The sequence below is a fragment of the Rhinoraja longicauda genome, chromosome 6, assembly GCF_053455715.1.
Source record: "Rhinoraja longicauda isolate Sanriku21f chromosome 6, sRhiLon1.1, whole genome shotgun sequence".
Classification (NCBI taxonomy): Eukaryota; Metazoa; Chordata; class Chondrichthyes; order Rajiformes; family Arhynchobatidae; genus Rhinoraja; species Rhinoraja longicauda.
In genome coordinates this window covers 27,771,024-27,796,608 of record NC_135958.1, presented here as the reverse complement: position 1 = coordinate 27,796,608, position 25,585 = coordinate 27,771,024, and the positions used below count along the sequence as shown (strand labels likewise).

At 39.4% G+C, this 25,585-nt stretch overlaps 1 protein-coding gene across 2 annotated transcripts in view; it reads left to right on the top strand.

Moving 5' to 3' along the window:
• wwox (WW domain containing oxidoreductase) overlaps window positions 1-25,585 on the top strand; it is an 881,881-nt gene that overhangs the window by 16,335 nt on the left and 839,961 nt on the right. For both annotated transcript variants that reach the window (XM_078401744.1, XM_078401743.1), the window contains exons 2-4: window positions 5,704-5,768; window positions 14,561-14,618; window positions 16,369-16,547. In XM_078401744.1, coding sequence (XP_078257870.1) covers window positions 5,704-5,768; window positions 14,561-14,618; window positions 16,369-16,547 — 302 coding nt within the window. The remainder of the gene's footprint in view (window positions 1-5,703; window positions 5,769-14,560; window positions 14,619-16,368; window positions 16,548-25,585) is intronic.

Sequence of the window (25,585 nt, the reverse complement as noted above, 5' to 3'; positions counted from 1 at the left end):
AGTAGTTTTCATTTCCACTCCTTCTTCAAATGCTATTATGAAAGTTTCATATTGCAAAGGATCACCGTCATTCTTAGGAATTTCCATTGGGGGTAAGGTGGAAGAGAGATTTTGTTGAGCTAGGAGCACGCTGATTTTCATTTGATTCCTCACCAATTCATAGAATTCATTGTGAGATCCATGGCTGGGCGCAGATGAATGATGAACATGCCCTTGAAAAGAGTGCTGAGTCGCCGGCTTATTACGAGCCTCAACAGACAGCCCAAAGGTTGTTTGCTTTGATCTAGCATTTGGCTGCTTTGGTCTAGCATCCGGTTGCTTGGGTCTAGCACCCGGTTGCTTTGGTGCTGTTTTGTTGCCCATCCACTTAGTGCCAGTTGTGCATCATGAGACCAGACTGGCTCTGGCTGTGGGTTGACTTTAGCTGCTGTTTCCAGCTTAGTAGCTCCTTCTTGGACTAAGGAACTCTTCTTCTGAGATACTCTCGAGCCGCATTTTGATCTTTGGCCTTCCAGTATGTCCCTCCTTGCTCCGGCAACTGCCAGCTTCGTGGCTATTTTGAACTGTTCCTTCTCCTTCCTCAACTGCCTTTTTTGTTCCTCAGCCTCTCTCTTCAGTTGTTCTGCTTGTCTTTTCAGCTGTTCATCTCGGTCCTCAGCCTCGCTCTTCAGCTGCTCTTCTTGTTCCTCAATCTCATATTTTTTCTCCAAGACGGCAGCCATCTCAGCTTCGGCTTCCATTTGAGCAGAGACCCTTGTAGTTGAACCGGTCACAGAACCAGATTTATGTCTTGATCTTCGTATTGAAACGTTCAAGACACTATCCTGAGGTGTAATTTCCTCTCCCTCTTCAACACCTTGTTGCATAGCTTTTCCCACTTCAGAACGCAATGTTCGGGCGATGATTTCAGACAACTACTTCTCCGCAACTGCCGTGAAACCATCAAAAATTTCCACCCTTTCTTCGAACCACTTGATGTGCCTTTCACGTTGCTCCTCTGGTAGTTGTAAACTCAGTATTGAGTGTTGTTTTTCTCCAACCTCATGGCAGAAGTCGAGTAATTGATCCAGATTAGATTGCTTTTTTCTCGCATTCTCATCTGATTGCATTAGTTCCTTCTGGCATTCAATTGATTTGATGACCTGCTTCCACAACTTGTCTCTATCCTTCTGGCATCTTTCCAGGTAGGCTGCCTTTCCCTTCTCAGATAGCTTGACATTTCTCTTCTCATATCTCTTTATTCTGGCTCCACATCTCCCTCCTGTGGCGGTTCTTCTTCATATTTACCAGCTGAAAGATCCATGATGAATTGATGTTTATCACCAAATTCACCAAATTCTATAAACACCAGAAGAATTGAAAACAGAACGGGTATTTCTTCAAAACACATCATTACCTTCAAGGTTATGAAGGTCTTGTCAGTATCTATGGTAAACAATCGCTAGCTGAATACACCATATCTTGTAGAAGTTCACAACATCGTTATTTTCAAGGTCATATACTCATGGCCTGTTTCTTATCTTCAAGTAGCATAAACACACTCTTACTTTTTTCAGTACTTCTGCAGAATATTCCCACTTTTTACTACAACTATGACTAAACAATCGTTCTACTCATGGTACCCGGTCAATGAAATCTTCAATCTTCCAATGATCCAGGTGTCGACTGTGTAAATTTGCCTGCAACCGGCAGATTCTTTGTTCCAGGATTTAAGCTCTAATCTCTGGCAGAGATTTAGCTTCTTCCGTTCCACTGTTGAATCGGATTTTACTTGTAGTTCAGTTTTTTACTTAAATGTAATGGCAGTTTCTATACCTTCTCAAAGTCCAATTTCGATAGCCATTACTACACCGGGATGTGGTGGAGATATAGCTTAAGCACTCACTGCACTCTAAGATAGCAAAGACGAGTCATCCAAACGCTGTTTCTTGATTAATTGGTCTTTATTAAAGTAGCACAAATCAAAAGAATAATTCACAGCTAATCATTCTTATCAATTGTTTCCTCTTTAAACAACACAATCATTACTATGTGGTCGTTACCGTGTGGTAAAAAACTGTTTTTTCTCCATCCTCCGAGAATAAACTGACCCCCAATTTCTGTGGCTACGCTAGTCTCCTCAGATGTAGACACACCCCTCTATGTATCAAATTCCACCTTCCAAAGTACAGACAAATAGAAACTAGAAATATTAAATATGGCCATAATATAATAACAGTGACTAATTTAAGCGTAAATGGCTCCTGCTGGAGGCATGTTGGCTGTCTGGCCCTTCGAGCTTGCTCTGCCATTCATAAAATGTTGGCGGATCATCTTCTGTGGCCTTTTTCAGCACTATCCCCACATCTGTTAATTCTCTTAATATGCAGAAATGTTGTAATCTGTGTTTTGAATGAACGCAGTCACTGGGCCTACAGAACCTTTGGGAATGGAGAATTTGAAAGGTTCAGTACTCCAAGATGAATAAATTTCTTATTATCTCAGTCCCAAATGGCCTATCATCATTCTGAAATGGCATCATGCTCCTTGATTGCCAGGTTACATTTACAATTCCTCAGAAATTGATGCAATCCTCACCTGTATGCTGTGAGATCTTGATTACATTCAGGCGAGAACAAATGGATGGGGAGGGGGGCTGCCGAGAGCAAAGGGGTGAGGGGGACGAAGAAGGGATGTGTATTTTTTGTGACTTTGTGGCAACTCTTTTGTGTACTTTGTATGCAAAAGCTAAGAATTTCACTGCACCTAGTGACAATAAAGTATTATCATCATAAATGGCAGGTAACATTCAACGGAAGGCAATGATCAGCCCCCAACAAGAGAGAGTCTAATCACCTACCCTTGTCGTTCTATGGAATTATTGTCACTGAATCCCTTTGAACAACAGCCTTGTAGCCACATTTGACCAGAAATTCAATTGGATCAACCACCTACTTACTGTTCTCCAAGAACAGGTAAGAAGCGAGGTTCTCCATTATAAATGAAACCCTGACGCCGGCACTATTTTTCAGTTTAGTTTAGAGACACAGCATAGAACGAGGCCCTTCAGCCCACCATGTCCATGCAGACCATCAATTGATGTATTCAAGTGAGTGTTAAATCTAGCTCTTAGGGTTAACGGAATCAAGGGATATGGGGAGAAAGCAGGAACGGGGTATTGTTTTTGGTTGATCAGCCATGATCATATTGAATGGTGGTGCTGGCTCACAGGGCCTACTCCTGCACCTATTGTCTATGTTTCTAATTACCCATTCACACTAGTTCTATGTTATCCCACTTTTGCATCCTCTCCCTAAACACTCGGGGCAATCTAGAGAGGCCAATGAACCCACAAACGTGTACTTTGGGATGTGGGAGTAAATCAGAGCACCTGGATGAAACCTGCACAGTCACAGGCAGAACGTATAAACTCCACACATGTAACACCAGAGGTCAGGATCGAACCCAGGTCTCTGGCACTGCGAGGCTGCACCAAGCTGCGCCACTGTGTCGCCATTTATTAGCATGGATGAAGTCAGCTCTTGCAGAACTGCAGATGGAAGATGCCATCCAGGATAAATCAGCATTCTTGCTGGAACTCCAATTCCGCATCTTAAATATTCGTCCACACCATCATCAGTGCGATCAATAGTTAATTTCTTCAGAGAGAAATCTGGAATTAATTTTAATAATGGGATTTGAAAATAGCTGCTGTGTTGGCAATTAAATGGTATCTTTGTGCCATATGGAAATGCTGTCTTGGGATACAGTAAGTGTTTGTAGCCTTTAATTTCAGTTCAGTTGTTGGCTTGGCAGTACTGGGCATTGAGGATATATCAGTGGTCTCTGCTTGCATCAAACACAAGTGTAAAAGCAAAATATTATGAGCTCCAGAAATCTAAAATTAAAACTGGAAATCAGGTTGGGTTTCATCCATGAAAAATGAGAGAATCTGAGTTCAGAGAACAAAGACCAATTGTTAGAATTGGACTTAACATTAAATTAATCAATTTCATATAATAATTCTGCATCTCTAATTTTCGCTCCAAGCCTTTATTTCCCCTCTGCTATTATCAAACCCCTTTTTGGCACCATTAACCCCTTGGCCAATCTACTTTCTCCTGCACTCCACTCTATTGCAGTCTTTGCTTGCTTCTTTCTTTATCTGTAACCACCACCACCCCCCCTCCCCACACCACCCATCCTATCCCCATGACCTTTCTTTGCACCTTTAAACATTTAACTACTGGTCAAGTCAAATTTATTGGCATGTGCATAAGTACAGTGAGCTACAGATACAACAACAAAACTTGCTTGCAGCGGCCCAGTAGGCTCTCATCAGCGGATTAGGGAAAACATGGCTACCTTTTAGTGATCAATCTGATGGGAACTGTGAAGAACCCGAGGTAGGTTATCTAGGATGAGGCATTGTGCTTGTAAAGACTTATTGGTACAAATTTGTGTGCCAAACATCTGGCCAGAAATTAAGACAAAAATTTGACAGACAGAGTTATGCCTTCATGCTTGGAATTGTCAATGACTTGAATCTTTTCTAATATCTGCTTGTTTCAGGACATTCAAAAGCATGCAAAAACTTTTAAAAGCTTAAAAAACACAAACATATCATTTATAATATTGTAATAAACTTTATTAAAAATTAAAGTTTAATACAAATAAAGTTTTAAACCCTAAATAGTAGATTTAAATTACTTTTTAAACACTTTGAAGTCTCAGCAAAACCATTTGAGATTTAATTAAAAAGTGATTGGAATATTTAGAATTGTTTTAAAACTAATGGCTCATCTGGAAGTCATTTTAATTTATTGATAGTCAAAGACTTGTTCCCAAGGTGGAAATGTCAAATATGAAAATACAGCTTTAAGGTGAGAGAAGAAAAGTTTAAAGAAGATGTGTGAGGCAATTCCTTTTGCCCAGAAACTGCTGCCAAGCTGTTGGTGGAAGCTGATATGATAGTGACGTTTAAGAGACGTTAATGAACATGCAGGGAAGGGAGGGATATGGATCTTCTGCAAGCAGATCGATTAGTTCAATTTAGCATAATGGTTGACACAGATCTCATGGGCCGAAGGACCTTTTGCTTTGCTGTACTCTTCTATGCTTTGTGCACTCAAGTCTTTTGCAGCTAATTCCACCCCAAATCCCCCATTCAAATAAAGATGAGGGGAGAACATCCTCAGAGTTTGGAGCGGACATGCAAATTTTCTGCTGTGTTGTTGCTCTCATTGGTAACTAATTTGTTCACTTGTTCCATTTCCTTGTTGGATTCAAAGCTTAGCTTGCAAGCCCACAGCAAATTTCTTATTTCTGCATTTGAATACAAATACTGCAATAACTTTTCTGGGATTATTGACAGTAAATACCAATGCATTCACTATCATAGCTTTGCAAAATTTCCAATATGTTCAGCAAATATTAACTGAAAAAAAAATTAAAACTTTTCCTTTCTCCACAGATGCTGCATGAAGTACTGAGTATTTTTGTTTCAGACAAAAATGTCTTCCTTAAGTGAAGTATTTTAAGCTTGCTTCAACTTTTTGCTCAGCTGTATAATTTTACTGTTATTTAACTTCCATTATAATTTTATCTTTTACTGATTCAAGCATTCCTGTGATTTTTTTGTCGTTGTTCTTTTAAGCAATGCATTTATGTGCAATTTCTGATTGCTGAAAAATGGTGTGCTCTTTATTTTCTCTTTTCTGACAGTCATGATGAACTGAAAACTCAATGGGATCACCCAAAAACGGGAAAGAAGAAACGGGTGGCAGGAGGTATGTATTTTAAAAACACATTTCATACAGTGCATTCAGAAAGTATTCAGACCCCTTCACTTTTTCCACATTTTGTTACGTTACAGCCTTATTTTAAAATGAATTAAATTCTTTTTTTTTATCATCAATCTACACACAATACCCCAGAATGAAGAAGCAAAAACAGGTGTTTAGAAATTTTTGCAAAGTAATTAAAAATAAATAATTGAAATATCACATTTACATAAGTATTCAGACCCTTTGCATTGACACTCAAAATTGAGCTGAGGTTCATCCTGTTTCCATTGATTATCCTTGAGATGTTTCTACAACTTGATTGGAGTCCACCAATGGTAAATTAAATTGATTGGACATGATTTGGAAAGGCACATACCAAGATTCCACCGTTGACAGTGCATGTCAGAGCAAAAACCAAGCCATGAAGACAAAGGAATTGTTCGTAGACCTCCGAGACAGGATTGTGTCGAGGCACAGATCTGGGAAAGGGTATAAAACAATTTCTGCAGCATTGCAAGTCCTGAAGAGCACAGTGGCTTCCATCATTCTTAAATGGAAGAACTTTGGAACCACCAAGACTTTTCATAGAGCTGGCCGCCCGGCCAAACTGAGCAATCAGGGGAGAAGGGCCTTGGTCAGGGAGGTGACCAAGAACCCGATGGTCACTCTGATAGAGCTCCAGTGTTCCTCTGTGAAGATGGGAGAACCTTCCAGAAGGACAACTATATCTGTAGCACTGCATCAATCAGGTCTTTAGAATAGAGTGGCCAGACGGAAACCACTCCTCAGTAAAAGGCACATGACAGCCCGCTTGGAGTTTGCCAAAAGGCACCTAAAGGACTCTCAGACCATGAGAAACAGCGGCAGGAACTGGGAGACTAGTCAGGATCGAGGGAAAGATGAACGGAGCAAAGTACAGAGAGATCCTTGATGAAAACCTGCTCCAGAGCGTTCTGGACCTCAGACTGGGGACAACAACCCGAAGCACACAGCCAAGACAACGCAGGAGTGGCTTTGTTACAAGTCTGTGAATGTCCTTGATTGGCCCAGCCAGAGCCCGGACTTGAACCCGATCGAACATCTCTGGAGGGACCTGAAAATAGCTGCGCAACGACGCTCCCCATCCAACCTGACAGAGCTTGAGAGGATCTGCGGAGAAGAATGGGAGAAACTACCCAAATGCAGGTGTGCCAAGCTTGCAGCATCATACCCAAGAAGACTTGAGGCTGCAATCGCTGCGAAAGATGCCTCAACAAATACTGAGTAAAGGGTCTGAATACAATACCATACAATATACAATATATCTTTATTGTCATTGTACAGGAGGACAACGAGATTGGGAAGCGACTTCCATACGATGCAATAAATTAATTAGCTAAATTTAGACAACCCAATGAAACAAAATTAGAAACAGTTTTAAAACAGAATAAAGTGCAAGTAGGTCTGTGCCGGTTCACTGTGCGATGTGACCATCTGACTCAGCAGGACCAGTTCATTGCAGCTATGGCCCTGGGGATGAAGCTGTTCCTGAGTCTGGAGGTGCGGGCGTAGAAGGCCTTGTAGTGTCTGCCAGTTGGTAGAAGTTCGAACAGACTATTGCAGGGGTGTGAGGAGTCTTTGTGAATGCTGGTGGCTTTTCTGAGGCATCGTGTGTTGTAGATGCCCTCCAAAGCTGCTGGCTGTGTTCCGATAGTCTGAGCTCTATAGACTACCCGCTGAAGAGCTCTCCTCTGCCTCCGTGCAGCTGAGATACCACACAGGGATGCCATGCATTAGGATGCTCTCTATGGTGCAGTGGTAGAAGGCCATCAGCAGCTGTTGGGGCAGACCAGACTTTTTCATTGTTCTCAGGTAGAACAGTCGTTGCTGCGCCTTCTTGACCAGCGCAGCAGTGTTAGTGGACCATGTGAGGTCCTCCGAAATGTGAGTGCCCAGAAACTTGAAACTGGATACTCTCTCCACACTGTCCCTGTTGATAAAGATCGGAGCGTATTCCCCGTTGTGTGACCTATGGAAGTTGATGATCAGCTCCTTGATCTTGGAGATGTTTAGGGACAGGTTGTTATCTGAGCACCAGTCCGCCAGGTTCTGCAGCTCCTCTCTGTAGTTTGTTTCATCACTGTTGGTGATCAGCCCGATCACCGTTGTGTCGTCTGCAAACTTGACAATGGTGTTGGTGTTGAATGCAGGAACTCAGCCATGTGTGAAGAGGGAGTTGAGCATGGGGCTCAAAATACGGCCCTGTGGTGAGCCGGTACTCAGGGTGATAGTGGAGGACAGGTGCGGGCCCATTCTCACTGCCTGCGGTCGCTCCATCAAGAAGCCCAGGATCCAGTCACATAATGATGAGCTGAAGCCTAGCTGGTGGAGTTTGGTGATGAGCTTGGTGGGGATGACCGTGTTGAAGGCAGAGCTATAGTCAATGAATAGCGTCCTCACGTACGTGCCCTGTCTCTCCAGGTGAGTCAGGACAGTATGAAGAGCCAGAGAGATGGCGTGCTCTGTGGATCTGTTTGCCCTGTATGCAAATTGATGCGTCCAGTGAGGCAGGGATGCTGGATTTGAGGTGTAAGAGGACCAGCCTTTCAAAGCACTTCATGATTATTGGTGTTAGGGCAACTGGACGGTAGTCGTTCAGGTTGGTGATTTTTGCTTTTTTCGGCACTGGCACTATGGTAGCCGACTTCAGGCACTTGGGGACCGTAGCCAGAGGTAACGACAGGTTAAAGATCCTGGTGAATACAGCCAGCTGTTCAGCACAGTCCCTAAGTACCTTTCGTTGAACTCCATCCGGGCCTGCAGCCTTGCGTGGGTTGACCCGTCGCAGAGCGTGCTGTACTTCCTGTGTGCTCAATGTTAAGACCGGTCCTTCCGCCTTGCCTGGGCTTCTTCCACTCATGGTGGTGTTGCCAGTTTCGAAGCGGGCAAAGAAGGTTAAGCTCGTTGGTTAATGTGACATCGCTGTGGGGGCAGGCAGGGCTGCTCTTGTAGTCAGTGATCACATATAAATGTGATATTTCAGTTATTTATTTTTAATTACTTTGCAAAAATTTCTAAACACCTGTTTTTGCTTTTTTATTATGGGGTTTTGTGTGTAGAGTGATGATTAAAAAAAAAGAATTTAATCCATTTTAAAACAAAATGTGGAAAAAGTGAAGGGGTCTGAATACTTTCTGAATGCACTGTAGATACTTTTCTTTTTGAGTCTGTTAATGATTATCTTTGTGTGTGTGTGTGTGTGTGTACAGATTGATGAAAATCACCCGCGTGTAAAACCCCAAGCAAATGCCCAAAACCCCAGAAATGTAACTGATGCAAGTAATTTGTGACCTGTACAACCAGATTTATTAAACCAGCATCTGCAGTTCCTTCTTACACTCTTCAGATTTATTGCATTCTTTGTTGCAATTGTCAGTCATGGTTTGTACAATTAAATCTTTTGGCTAAACCTGATGTTCATTAGTATTGCCTATGATTTTCATAAGTTGGAAAATAAAAATTATTCTATTGTATCAAATTACTTTCTGGGGAAAATCAAATTTACATTTAGTTTGAATGAAAAAAAAAGCTCATAACTGAAAGTGATCAATGTAATCATGCAAATTTTGCTTATCTCTTCATTGCATAAATAACCTTTTGTGCTTAAAACAAAAATGAACCATTGGAGTAGAAAAGGCATTTTGACTCTGTTCTTTTCTTTCTCACAGCAATAGTGAAATTACTGCTGTAAGCAAAAAAAAAATCAGATGCTGATGATCCAAATGCAAAAGAGTAATGCTGGAAGCACTTGGCAAGCCAGGCAGTACATCAGTGGGGAAATAAATAAAGTTGACATTTTAGATTGACTTTTCCTGAAAATTGGACGTTAGAGGAAAGGGGGGGGGGGGGGGGGAGAACTGTAGGAATATCTGTAATGGGGACCAATTGTGTAGGAAGGAATTGGTCTGAAGAAGGGGCCGACCTGAAATGTCACTGGTTCCTTTTCTCCAGAGATGCTGCCTGACCCACTGAGTTGTTCCAGCACTTTGTTTCTATCATAGGGTACAATTGCATCTGTTTTCAATTATAACAAATAAAATATGGGGGCTGGAGACAAAGGAAGCAGATTGAAACAGAGGTGCACCCAAGTCTGTGGAGAGGGAAGAAAACATTGTTTATCTGAAATTATTAAATTCAATATAAATGTCAATGACTGTAATATCCCCATCTGTACTAATCCTGGATACCACCACTTAGTCACCAGCCTTTTATATTATGATGCTCGTCGTGATACCTCTTAAATGTGAGAATCTCTCTCTCAGGCAGTGCATTCCAAATTCTGATCAATTCTGAATAAAGTCTTCCTTGTAAACCCTCTTAACCTTGTATTACCTTAAACCTATTCCTCTCATTATAGGCATCTCTGCCATGGAGGCGTGCTTACTGCCGCCAGCTCCATCTATGCCCCTCATAATTATGTTCACAGAGAGTTGCAACATGAAATGGATATTTTGGCCCAGTGAGTCAATGCCATCCATCAACCACCCATTTGCGCTAATCCTACATTATTCCCGTTATATCTTGTTCCAGCAACTCCCCTAAATCTTACCATTCACCTACAAACTTGGAGCAATTTGCAGAGGCTAATTAACTTACCGACCCACACATCTTTGGTACCATATGTTCACAAAGAAAATGTGTGAAGTTGACACACACGGCACTTGAAGTCTGGATTGAACCTGGGTCTCTGGGACTGTGAGGCAGCATCTCTACTAGCTGTACCAGTGTGTTGCCTATGTTTTGTGGCACATAAAATGTTTGCCCCTTCACTACCATCCCCTGCATCTTTTTTCTTTCTTTAGCTGATCATCTTAGATCTAGGACTTCTAATATCAACACTTTCACCGGTGGAAACAGTTACTTTCAATCTAATCTGACCAAATCTAATTATTTTGAGCATCTCTGATGTAAGGAGAGAAATTCCAGTTTCTGTGGGGGGTCTTACATTGTAACAAAACTTTGTAGGTTGACCATCTATACACAGGTTGACTTCTGATGTATTCCACTGAATTCAATACTTTAACGACCTCTTAAAATTCCAAACAACATCCTTGTAGGTAGGCAAGCGTTATCTTGCACCTAGTGATGTGGCGAATTAACTGGCAGCGGGAACATCTTAATGGGGAATGAGATTCATAATACAACTGTAGGAAGGAACTGCACATGCTGGTTTAAACTGAAGATAGATACAAAAATCTGGAGTAACTCAGTGGGTCAGACAGCATCTCTGGAGAAAAGGAGCAGGTGACGTTTCAATTACAACAGTTTTGTGGAAGGAAATCATAATGACCTGTCATTTCGAGGGCAACTGCAGCTATAGGAAAGGAAAAAAATTGATCACACCGGTAGTTGGAATTTATAATCCAACATTGTAAGCATTTATTCCTGCAAATTCTGAAATAAGTAACGACCAACAAAAACGTGAAAGGTACTTGGTTCTACCGACAATGCTAACAGAAAGCTGGGAACGTTACACTGATCCTCTGGTTCTTTAGTTATACTTTCGGCACTTGTTATTGACTTTTGGATAAATCGCCTATAATCCACACTCCAACCATTTGAAGATTCTGATGGCTCAGCATCTGGCTCATCAGGTAATGATTGTGTTCCCATCTTCACGGCTCGTGCAAGACTTAATCTAAATATCATTATATGCAGCTGCACATGCATTGAACATGGAAAAGTTTGGGATTTTTACTAATATTCCACGGAGTTTTGGTGTAAAAATGGCCGGGATTCGGGATACACGAGTAACTCTCATGTTATGCCAGTCATTTGATAATTTGATAACTTGCCACTGATGTTAAATTCTTTATTGATTTTTATTCAAAATTTTATCCTCTGTCATTCTTTGGGTTTTTTACAAATGACAACACTGTTGTGAGTTCGCCAGATGTTTATCTGAGTTTTAGGTGGAGGATAGCTGAGCCAACAAGATCTGAAGTGCTAAACTCCATTTTGTTTGTATTTCTGCTGGCTTAGATGATCTGAAATGAGGTGGTGGCAAGAAGCATCAATTAATCTCAGCACTGTAATTTTTCAAAAGTGGTACGCTTCCTGCAATCCTGGTCATAAATGATGAAATGTATGCATTTGGCCTTGAGTGCCATATTTATCAACTGCATTTCCCTTCGTGTTGCATTGTGCAGATGGAATGATAATTCACTTTAAAACATGAAACCACTTCAATGGTAGATTTTGCTGTGAGTTCTTTTTGTGAGGCTTATTAATTTCCATGGATTTGACATTGCAGCTTTCTGTTGGACAAACATCGATTCAACTCTGTACCTCGACAGGACTTTAAAACATGGGAATATGGCAAACAACTTAATTTCTTCAACCAAATAGACTGAAGAATTGCAAATGAAATGGAAGCAAGAAGCTTCAGTTAGAAAATATAATTCAATGTCAAGTGAGGTGTGGAAAGCAAAATAAAGTGACCAAGTTTGAAGAATGGGACTTATGTATTCCTTCTGCAGATGCTGCCAGACCTGCAGAGTTCCTCCAGTCTTTTGTTTTTTGACCAACCATTCGAACAGATTGCGAGAGAATTGAGAAGCAAAGTCGTCGATTCTTCCTCCGGCACTTTGTGCTTTGCTAGCAGATTCTTTTAAAAGGCCTTCAGCCATATGTAAAATTGTTAAAAAAGTTTATAAAAAAGTAATTTTCAATGGGAGAAGGTTGAATGCTGGTATTAGGTTGAGGAGGGACCTCATTGACATTTACCAAACAGTAAAAGGCCTGGATAGGGTGGATGTGATGAGGACGTTTCCAATAGTGGGAGAGTCTTGGATCAGAGGCAATAGCCTCAGAATAAAAGGACGTATCTTTATAAAGGAGATGAGGAGGAATTTCTTTAGTTAGAGGGTGGTGAATCTGTGGAAGTCATTGCCACAGACAGCTGCGGGGGCCGTCAATGGATATTTTAAGGTGGAGATTGACAGATTCTTGATTAGGAAGGGTGGCAGGGGTAATGGGGAGTAGACAGGAAGATGATTTTTAGTTTTAGAGATACAGCATGAAAACAGGCCCTTCGACCCACTGAGTCAGCACCGACCAGCGATCCCTGCACATTAACACTACCCTCCACACACTAGGGACAATTTACATTTAAACCAAGCCATTTAACCTACAAACCTGTAAGTCTGGAGTGTGTGAGGAAACCGAAGATCTCAGAGAAAACCCACGCATAGGGAGAACGTAGAAACTGTACAGACGTCACCTATAATTTGGATCGAACCAGTGTGTCCGGCGCTGCAAGCGCTGTAAGGCCACAACTCTGCCGCTGTGTCATTGTGCCGGTGGGGTTGAGATGGAATTCCATGATTGAATGGCGGAGTCGACTTGATGGGCCGAATAGCCTAATTCTGCTCCTATAACTTATGAATGTATTAAGATGCAGCACCATTAAAGGAGCATTGAGATTGGAATGGGCAAACATGAATCGAAAGTTAATCTTTAGTTTACACCTGAAGTGCAGGATTATCCTCCTATTCAGTATATTTGATTCAAGGTGGGTGGGGCAGGGGATTTGGTGGTGGGGTGGGGGGGAGTCGATTGCTAAGTGGTCATTTTCTGACATTTATGGAAAAATGCCACATCTTAAATCGAGATGCCACATCGAGATATTTGCATTTGTTGGTTTGTGATTTATTGAGAGTTAATTTACAGATAAATAACCACGGATGCTCTTAAGTTTACATAGCAAACTCTGACAGTGATAAAATAAAGGCACGAGTGTGTCATAATGATTGATTATATCACTGGAATTTTTCCTTTAGGCTTCTTTAAACTGAAGAGATCTAGACACATGCACATTAAAAAAAACGTTGCTCTAATTCTTCATTGAATGACATATGCTTGGGAATTATTTATTCAAGGCATATGAAGCACCGTATTTGCTCAGAGCATAGCGAATACTTTGACGCTGTTCTTTCCTGTTAAGATAATACACAAGCAGAATAGTTGTATATTTTAGTAATTACAAGATACAGGAGGTATATCTTGCTTTGATTCCAGCAGGCAAGGACCTGCCCTTATGGGTTTTTGACACATGAATTGGGTCATGTATCTTTAATCTAAATTTTATGCAGCTCTCTCAAACATTCTATTAAATTTCATGTGAAAGATGATGATAGTTGCTGGTGTTTTTTTTTTAACATGGTCACTCCCCAAGGGTAGGAGCTAGAATTTGTATTATTTGATGATCTGCAGAGGAAATTCCCTGAATTAGTCTCCAACGAACTTCCAATTTCATCTACTGAAATCCCCCTTCTGCAAAAGCATTCCTTTAGGAGTAGTCTTCAAAGGAGAGGCTATGGTAACTGTGGTTTGGTTCTCTAAGTGATATATTGCAGTTCATTGTTGAATCACAGACTACTGCTGAAAATTTACCATGGGAGATTGTCAATAACTTAATTGTAGCAATTTTATTTTTCTAAAGCTCAATGATTTTTCAGCTTGGCACCCTATGGATCTGAAAACCTGTACTGTGGTGTGAAAAATAAAATTCCCTTTCTTGTTAGAGACTATCCTGGAGTGTTGCGAGTACTATAAAATGTGACCTAGTTCCTAAATTTTGCACTCCGAACACCACAAACCTCGTCTGTAAATCCAAGATTCACAGTTTATCTCATTGCAGAACAAACATGGGGACTATTCTGGAGGTGTATTGGGGTGTATTGATGCAGTATAGATGTTTATTTTTAAGATGAACCATCCACTGATATAAAACGTGCACCCTTTATCTGTTGCAGATTTACCTTATGGTTGGGAACAAGAAACAGATGAAAATGGTCAGGTGTACTTTGTTGAGTAAGTATATAGAGGCTGAAACAAATGAAGTTATTTAAGGAAGGATGTTAATGAATTGGAAGCAGTTTAAAAGTTTTACTGGAGTGTGTGGGTTGTTTTCTGAGCAAATATTAGATAGGCTAGGCTTATTCTCGCTGGATTTTACAAGCATTATTATTATGGCTCAAGGAGGTAGTTTGGGCTTTGGTGTCCATGTTTGGTTTATTGTCATGTGTACCGAGGCATAGGAAAAAGCTTTTTGTTGCGTGCTATCCACTCCGCAGTAAGACTACACATGATGCAATCGAGCTATCCACAGTGTACAGATACAGGATAAAGGGAATAACAGATAGTGCAAGGTGAAGTCCAATTAAAGATAGTCCGAAGGTCTTGAATGAGGTAGATGGTACCTTGGGACCATTCTGGTTGTTGATAGGATGGTTTAGTTGCCTGATAACAGCTGGGAAGAAACTGTCCCTGAATCTAGCGGTATGCAGATTCTGGGACAGTTTCTTCCCAGCCATGTTGCTCTATGTTGGACATCAGCAGAGCAATCCTATCTAGCCCATTCCCCCTCCTCTTATTTCTCACTCAGATATCCATCAACTCCCCGTTTTGATTCTGTTTGTTACGAAGGAATAATTGACAGTCACCAGTTATCCTCTTAACATACCCTTGAGATATGGGAGAAAACCAGAGCACCCCAGAGAAGCTCACGTGGTCATGAGGAGAACCTGTGAACTCCATACGATAGCATCTGGGGTCAGGTCTGAATCTGTCTCCCTCGACTTGTGAGTTGGCAGAGCTCGTTACTGTGATACTGCATCACCCATGTTAAAGATTCTGAAGGTCTTAACAGGATGAATGTGGAACGGATCGCTCCTGATTAGGAGAATCTAGAATCTGTTCCAAAACAAAAAAAAAGAAGAATTTGGTCGATTGGGATAGAAATCTTAGGAGAAAACTAATTTCTGAAATAGAATCAAAAGGTGCTGGAAAGTCTCCGTTTCTGAAAATTGAAAAGCTTGGTTAGACGATCGTTGGGATATTAGAAACTTAAGGTAAACAGATGTGAACTTTGAATGGAATTGGAAATGGTTGGCGGAATGAATTTGAGGAAAAATGATGCTTGGCAGGATAATTACATAAATTGCAATTGTTGTCCTCAGTGTGATTTTGAAGTGCACTGGTTTGGATGAAGTACTTTTATATTTATGTCTCACAGGGGACACAAACCTAAGTTGTGTTTGCAATCGGCTGCAGCAAAATTTACTGTCTGTGTGACAGTTTACTGGTCTGATTCTTGGCATTTAATCGATCTTTGTTTTATTCTGTGTAAAGAAGCTTGTCTGTCTACTAAATTCCGGCCTGACAAAGTGTCTTGATCGGAAAACTTTGCTATTTTGTAATGGTGAATTTGATGATGGATTGTCTGCTTTTACTTTTACTCAGTGTCCATGGTTGAAATGGGTATTAATGTAGCGAATCAATTTTATAGGTTTACAAAGGCAAAATATCCACCTTCCAGAATGCTGGTTCTCATACCAAGGAGTGGATTTATTTAGTCATGTGTTGCTGAGGGATTAATCATGTGATATTCAATCTTTAATTTGTAATTAAAATTTGCCAATTGCATGCCTACAGTTAGAAAGTTATTGGGGAAAAAAAGAATAAGAACATTGTCCAATATCTTTTAAATCATTCGTCATTTTATATTTGGATGTTCCTTGAAATTAATTATTGAAGCTGCTTATAAAATCTTTTCATTTAGTCATATCAACAAAAGAACCACATACCTGGATCCACGGTTGGCATTTACAATTGAGGAGACATCAGACAAGCCAACTATTCGGCAGCGGTATGACGGTAACAGTACTGCTATGGAAATTTTGCATGGCCGAGACCTAAGTGGCAAAGTCGTAATTATCACAGGAGCCAATTCTGGGATTGGTAAGTGCGCAGATCTTGATTAACAAAGAATTGTTCTGTAATTAGAAATAATTAAACATGTTATGTCCCTTTCTTCCTGCGATTAAAAGAGGTTTTTTTAAAATTAAAACTTTACTTGACATTCTCATGGGATCTTATTGACTTTTTAGTAATTCTGAACAAAGCGTCTTGGCCCTTAACTGTGGCTCCTGAATTACAAGTAATTTAAAACAGTGATTTTGTTTCTACATGCCATGCACTTATTATATACTGACATCAATTTGTCTCAAACATCTTATTTGATATAAAAGTAAATTCTAGTACAGAAGTTTCATTAAATAGTCTGCATATTTTAAGCAATTCTCTCCAAAAGATATGGTGTTTTCCGCAATCCAAAGTAAATACTAATGGAAACGGGCTCTTCAGCCAACTAAGTCGGCACCAAATATCAAGCACACATTTAGATTAATATTACACCCATCCCATTTTATTCTCCCCACTCGCCCCACTAGATTCTACACTCGCCTGCACAATTAGCCACATGTGCAGTGGCCAATTAACTTACCAACTAACATTTCTTTGGGATGTGGGAGGAAACTGGAGCACCTGGGTAAAGCCCACATGGTCACAGGGAGAACATGCAAATTGTACATGAACAGCATGGAAGTCAGGGTTGACCTTGGTTGCTGGAACTGCTAGCTGTGGCAGCAGCACTACTAGTTGGGCCTCCATGCACTTATTTCTAGTGAACGAAACAGTCATCTATCATTCAGGAAGTACCTGCCAAGCACGAGGTGATGCTGTCACTGTCTTATCACAGTGTTGTTCTTAATAGGATTCACTACATTGGAACATAATGAGATTTACCGACAATTTCATTATTCAGGCTTTTTGTTTCAATGTCTTTTTTTTCAGTTTATTAATATACATTTTCTGTCACTTCACCAAAATATAGTTTTGCCCTAATGGCATATGGCACCACTGAATGCAGGTCCAAACCATACTTGAAAACAAGCCATGTTTTGATAGGCAATGTGTGCTGCATTAATTCATTTCAATTAAGGATAATTCATTTTCCTCATGGTCAGTGACATAATTATTTAGCAAATGCGTTACTTCTTAGTGAATATTGTGATCTGTGGATGTCTTTAGCACGTGCTTTAACAATATAGACGAATATACTGCAGGCATGAGCCAGTTGAATGTAGATTGGGCACTTTTGAGAAGTGCAGGAAAACATTTACAATGTATTCGGAATTCCACCCAGTTTAAGATTCTACCTTCTCGAGATAAAACTGAGAGAATTAAAGTGATCATAGTATTTGAATGTAAATATCTAGTGCTGCAATTTTTTTTGGAAGGGAAAGCTGAACATGAAAATCCATGAGTTCACTGGAGTTTATGTGGCTCCCATGTGTTGAATAAATGCAGGGGTCACAGGCGTGGGCATTCATTCGCTCAAACTGATCCTTGTCCAAATGTGTTTTAGCATAGATGTCCGTGTGCTGATGGTTTGTTGTAGTTGGCTTGGAAAAAAATTCACTAAGTCATAGCTGTGTTTTCATTAAAAGCCAAAGAGCTGTATTTTCTCAAAGCTTGCAAGAGCCATTAAAATGGTTATTACGAAGACTGCTTCTCAAGCCTTTAAAAGGTTGAATCAAATATTCCAAATTTTCCATAACTTGTTGCTTAAAAATATATTGACCAGGTTTGTAGAACCTGATCACTACTTGCACCTTAAGCTTCAGTCGATGGATCATGATGCTTCTTCCTTAGACCTCCTGAATAGCCTTGTGACAGCATATACTGGAGAGATCTTTTCATCTGTTAATGTCTGATAATTACAGAGTGATTGAACTAAACAGCATGGAAATGAGCTCTTTGGCCCACCTTGTCTATTCCAACCAAGCTGGCATTCTGGGCTCATTCCATTTGCTAGCTTATAACCCAAGCCCCTCTAAACCCTTCCTATCCATCTATTTTTCTTTTGAAAGTTGTAATTGTATCTATTGTTTCCTTTAGCAATTCATTCCCGATAAGGACTACCTTTTGAGTGAAAAGATTGCTCTGAGGTCCTTCTTAAATATCTCCCCTCTTACCTTAAGCCAATGGTCTCTGGTTTTAGGATTCTCTACCTGGGAACAAGAATTGAGCATTACTTTATCTGTGCTCATCATTGTACATCTCAAAAAGGTTACCGCTCAGCCTCTCAGGGGAGTTAATTAAGTGTGGTTAACAAATTGAAATAATTTAAGTTGATTTTTAAAAATAATTATTTTATCAAAAACACATTTCACTGATACCTGAATTATTAAAAAAGTCATTAATTAAAAATCATTCTATGCCAATTACTTTCAATTGATTTTTCCATCCATGTCTGCAATTGCATTTGTAGGATTAGCTTAAAGTTGATTGGCCAAATTTGAAGTGTGTTCATCCTTTCCATTCTGTTCAGGATGATTAAGCTTCGCCCCTGGACTTGGCACTGACAGCAACAGACTAGAAAATCAGATGCTGCTTCGACCTTGTCAGACCAGAGTGCTTTCTATGTTTTGGATACAGGAATGAGCTAGTCTTACCACATTTGTCTGGAGCCTTGATAGGACTGCATCTGGCACATTGCACCCAGTTTTGGGCATCTTGTCGAAGGATGTACTTGCTATAAAGAGAGGAGATCAGTCATTCACTGGTTCCAGAGATGGCAGGTGTGGTGAATGCAGAGAGATTGACCATTCTCTTCTGTATTTTGTTCTGTTTAGAACAAATGAGAGAAATTCCATCAAAACTTTAAAAGTTTCTTCAAGGCTTGACAGGCTAGATTGGAAAGGAGGTTTCCCCTTCTGGAGGAGTTGAGACAGAAGAATTACAGGTTTAGAATAATGGGCAGACTGCGACTGACATGAGGATTCTGATGCAATTGTATCTTTAGAGTTTTCCACCTGGTTATTCAGTTCCTTCTGAACAGAAATTGATTTGTGGGTATGAAAAAAATCAAGGAATATAGGCAGAATGCAGGGTTAGCCATGATTTTGATGAATATTGCAGCCTGTTTGAACAGTTGCAAGGCCTGATTCCTGCTCTTTATTGTGTTCTTGGACAGATGCAGAACTCAGGAACACGCTGACCAACGCTTTGTTGTTATCTGGCAGTTCTGTCTGGGTTGAAGAGAAGCATGAGCTGGCCAGCATTTAGATCAGCTTCAAGGATTACTGGCCAAGGATGTATTTCAATTTCTCTCGCATCTTCTGATGCTGTTCATGTGTGGATTGAATTAAAATTAGCAAAATCTAATCACTGATTTCACTTTTCTATGGTCTGTTCAATAATGGGTATCGTGTGGCCATGTGATCAATTAATTACATAGAGGAAATAGATGATCGATGAAGGACCTAGAAATGTCAGTACGTCGCCAGCGTTCAACCGTTTGAAAGAACTACTGTGCTTTGATCGACAAAGTTGGCAGGGAAGACACAATCACTAAACCATCTGGAAGTCAAATTAAAAAAAAGTTGAGTAAATACCCACCGCCTCACAGAAGTTGAGGTTTTGAATCTGGATACACTGTACAGCTATGTGTAGCTGCCAATTTGCAACTTGACTCTATTTTGCAGGTGCTGTGTCATATAGTGATGAATTGTGTTAAGAACAATGTACGTAACTGGACTGATCTGGTGAGAGGCTAAGTTAGTTGGGTTGGAGTTGGGTTGGAATAAGAAAAACACAAAGCCATTTATGAAAACACAGAATTGGCTTTGTGTTCACTGGAGGAATGGGGGCATATTATATCCCTTATCTAAAAAACATCAGGTATTAATTAGGACTTCAACAAGCAGTTTGGTTTTAACCCAAAAGCAACTCATAAAAATACTTGCCGCACAGAAGAAATACAAGTGTATCCTGTTGAGGCAAACCAAGATCTCTTTATTACTCTAAGGTTTAATGGACATGTTCAGTTTTATTGTTTCACAGTCAGTTTTTGCAAAAATTCTGCATAATAAGAAGTTTGTTTTTCTTCGTATGGCATTCTAACACTTTTTGTTAAACAAACCTAAAATTGAAGTGATTTTAGGAACCAAAATTTGCTATCTTTCTTCAGTTTAATATTTTTGATGCTTAAACCACCATTACATTAGAATTTATTCCTGAGTAAGATTATTTTTTTCACCCATCACTAAGTTTCTGTCAGTGATTATTACCATGAACATAACTAGATTGTTGAAAAAAAACAACACTTCTGGGTCACTGATATAATTTAGAGAAGAATATCTATCATCATTACTTGGTCTGACCTACATGTGGCAACACACTCATGGCCATTTGTTTAACTTGGTGACTTTTGTTTGGTGTTTGAAGTTAATTGAATTGGTAAACATAGTTGAGTTAAACACATAATATAATTTTAAAGGTTTAAATGCTCAGTTGCTATGCTCAAGTTGTTATGTGGTGGGTGTGAATCCATGATTAATCTTTAATTTTACAGTCCTTTAAATATATATCACAGCAATCTGATGTGAAATAAGAGATTCAAAATCCAAATATGAGCACTTGTTTCTAGCATCAATTTACCATTGAATTCTGAGCTACCCATCTTTGAAATGAGCATTCAATATTATTGTGATATTACAATATTATTGTGATATTACAATATTATTGTGATATTACAATATTATTGTGATATTACAATATTATTGTGATATTACAATATATTTCAATTGTGGTGCAATGCACTTGACATAATTCAAGAAGTACATGTATAAATGTTTCCAGGTTGCCAGTGATGCCAAGGCCATTTGTTGCAAGCATAATTTAAATTGCTTTTTTATTTAAGTCTGCCTCTGTCAGTTTCAGTCAATGTTTGAACTTCTTTTGGTAATAGCCGACTTCGATAATTTTGAGGATGAGTGTTGGATGCCATTTCCCAATAATTCGGATTGAAGCTTTTGTGATGAGGGAACTTAAGAAAATTGTGTTCTGTGAGATGGGTAAGAGATAATGGGTAAAGTAGCTGCACAATGTAATTTTGTTCAATTCACCCTACTCCAAGATTGTTGTCAGTTTATTAAGCAATAAACTGAATGGCTTTTTCCCCCCATTTTACAATTTAAAGTACAATCCTGTCCCCTTTCCCTCACCTCTATAGAAAGGTGGTGTGGTGGTGTTTTGTTGGAACTGAATGGGGTTGGTTATATGAAAGCAGTTGCTTCTTGAATTGTCGTTGATCAGAAAATACTCAGTTTTGATTTGACGTTGTTGATTTCTTATTGGGTATCCAGTGGGAGGATGGAATGACACATCCATGATTTCGTTATAATAAGCTAATGAGTCTTTTCTGATTCCTGCTGGTAGATGTAAGATTCTGGGGTGCACTTTGGATAAAATATGGCATAGCCATGTGTGGCTTTGAATGTGGATGTTGTCCCATGGCAAAGGCACCAGTGCAATAGAATGTAATCTTGTAGATAATATCAAGCTTGTCTTGTTGAAATTTCAGCATCTGGGTGATAATTTCATCACAGTTCTGATTTAACAATTTTTAATTAATAGCGAAGCTCTGAGGAGTCAGGAGGTGAGCCATTCATATTTTGTTTAAAAATAGAGTTATACAGAATGGAAACAGGCCCAACTTATCCAAGCTGACCAAGATGCTCAATCTAAGCTAGTCTCATTTGCCCACATTTGGTCCATATCTCTCTAAACCGTTCCTATCCATGTACCTATATATAAGTGCCTCAACTGCCTCTAATGGCAGCTAGTTCCAGATAATTACCACTCTATGAGTGAAAAAAATGCCCTGGTTCCTATTAAATCTTTCCCCTCACGCCTTAAACCTATGTCCTTTTGTTCTTGATTCCCTACCCTAGGTAAAATACTTTTTGCATTACCCTACTAATTCTCCTCATAATTTTAAACACCCATTAGATCATCCCCAAGCCTCATGCACACCAAGGAACAAATTCCTAGGTTGGCCTTGTGAAAATATTTTAGAAAGGCCTTAATATGTATATATATCTCCAGAATTTATTGGAGGATGAGAAAGGAGAAAAGCTAGCCGGAGGCAATGGATAATTGGCTTCAGTTTTAAACATTCCTGGTAGGAAACCAAAGAGAGAGCTTTAAACACTTTCAAACTGTAAAATTGCAACTGAGTTCCTGTATCTTGAGAGCATTGAATGCTGTTTTCCATTGGAGGGCAGTCTTGTTCTTTGCTTAAAAAATATTTGGAATTAAAATCAATTCCTATCACTGGAAAGTATATTTTATTTCACAATCCCATATTTTATTAAAATTAATTAATTAAAATTAAAATTTTATTAAAATAAAACCGAGGATGAGTGTGACATTACAAAAAAATGTACATTTTTTGTGAGATTACAAATTTCTTTTTGTTTCTCAAGTTTTTCCAGGCTTTATATCACTTGGAGCCAAAAGTACAGATGACTTACTTAAAGTTTATCCTCATTGATCTTGCACTGACTATATTGGACATGCTGAACTGGCCCGGGGTTGAAATGTGTTTTGATTCATCTCTTTGTGCTTGCTTCCTTAGAATTTAAAAAATGGCTCCACACTCAACCGTCCCCTTGGTTTCCAATCCTTGCTTCTCTATTTTCCTGATTGCTTTGTGTCTCCATTATCCTTGTAAAAAAAAAGTGAGAAGAAGGAGTACCATGTAAATTCAGTTTGTTGTAATTATTAAGCCAGGTTGATAAAGTCTGACTTATTTTTTATATGGGTCCCATAAAAGTCATTGTGTATGTGTGGTGTTGTTATACATAGCACCTTGACTAATCTGATAAAACAGCTTTAATAAATAAAATGATCTTTGATTTGATATGGAAATTAATGTTTTTGAGGTAATCCTTCTTAACTTAAGAACTTAAGCTCTTAGGTAACGTAAGAAATGTCTTGTATTTTACAGAAAGGGAATATTTGAGCAGGTAGTGCCATAATTTTTGAAAAAATTGTATCAGTAAAGTTTACACTTTTCATAGTGCCAGTAATCAAAAAATACATGAAAAGACTTTGTGCCATATCTAAAATTGCAATATAATTTCTTCAGCCTTGCGGGGCATCAGTGTTGAGAATTATCATAGAGAATGTTTTGTCACCTATTGTTACTGATAGCAGTCTAGAGGTCAGGAAGTCAAGGATCCAGATGGTGAGGGGGGGATGCTGAATCCTAATTCCAGCAGTTTAGGGATGAGTTTGATTGGTATAATGATGTTGAAGACACAACTATAGTTAATAAATAGAAGTCTGACATGGGTGCCCTTGTAATCCAGATGTTCCAGGGATGAGTATCGGGATAAGGAGATGGTGTCTGCTATGGTCCTTTACCTCCAATAAGCTAATTGCAGTGGATCAAGGTTGTCTTGGAGGCAAGAGTTTATGTGCGACCTGACCATGTTCTTAAAGCACTTTGTGATGATGGATGTCAGTGCTACTGGACGGGACTTATTAAGTTATTAAACTTGTTTTTCTTTGGCACTGTCATGATAGTGGCCTTCCTAAAACTTGGCCATTTCCAGCGAGCCTTTTGGCTCATTTATTTCATTAATCCAGCAATTCACATCAGTCTCTGCTCACTTCCGGCCTTCTCCATTGGACCATCGTTTGATAAATTATTTCAGAGTTTCTCCCTTGTGATCCTATCCAGTAGTCCATTTCTATTTATTGATCATTCTGTGGGAGAAAAATGTATTGATCTTGGTCTTGTATTTGTCCGTACTATTTTGAACCAGTGTTCTTTTGTTTTGCTGTTTTGATTTAACTGTGTTTCATATTTGCTTGTACTACATTGCAAACAACTCTGAGTGTCTTTGTAAGGTCAGGCTGTGGCCACAAACCACAGAATGAACTGCCACAAGATAGTATGCAAACTTCTATTCAATGTATGTACAGCATTGGCTGATGATCTAACCTAATGCCACAGGTAAAATGATAATTTATGACTTTCTGTTCTGAGATTGACGTAATGCATTCCAATTAATTTATGGCTAATCTGGACAGCACCCAGAATTGTACATTCCATTTTAAGAGTAAAGAAGCCACATTTTGCAACAACATATTCATTGAAATGAGAAATGAGTTGGTCATTGTTTCAAATCTGGACACAAAGTGCTGGATTATCTCAGCGGATCAGACAGAATCCTTGGAGAACATGGAGATGTGACGTTTCACTTCGGGACCCTTTCTCAAACCTGTTCATTCTGTTGGATCATTGCATTGTACAAAAAAAAGTGTCATCAAGAAAGATAAAATGAATCGTAGAAATAACATCTTATCAAAAATAGGGAATTGCATGTGGGACATTGATCTAAATGACATTCGGGTTACAATTTTAATACTGTTTTTCTGCTTTGAAGATATTTGCCTTATAAAGGAATATTTTAAGGTGAGAGGGGCAAAGCTTAAAGCTGATGAATGTGACAAATCTTTTACACTGTGAGTGGTGGGCTGCTAGAACGCCCTGCCAGGGTTCATGATTGAGGCAGATATGATTGTGACATTTAAGAGACTTTTAGATAGGCACAAGGATATTCAGAGAATCGAGGGATATGGTTCACACGCAGGCAGAAGAGATTAGTTTAATTTGGCATCGTATTCGGCATCGACATTGTGGGCCAAAGCACCTCCTGTGTGGTACTGTTCTATGTTCTATTTTATCCATGCAAAGAAAATTTGAATGTTGACTGAACTTCTGGCTGCCTTTAAACCTGGGCGATCTTTGGCCACTGCCAAGTATAGCACCTCTTGACATTTTAATTACAGCCAAAGCTAAAACAAGTGAAAAAATTTATTGAGCGTTGCCATCCTGCTTCGAATTTTATTGAGCTTTGCCGTCCTGCTTCTAAACTAAAGTTGAGAACTTCCTGTACTCTGTCAATATTCCTGACATGTGTGAAGTAGTAGAGAATTAACAGCTTAGATCTTCATAATAAACCTCAATGATTTGATATCAAACTTGATGAACATCTCCCCAGGTTGAGCCTCTTAATCATGATCAATCTGACAAATTCTTAATTACCTATCCACTGGTATTGATCTTTAAAATATAA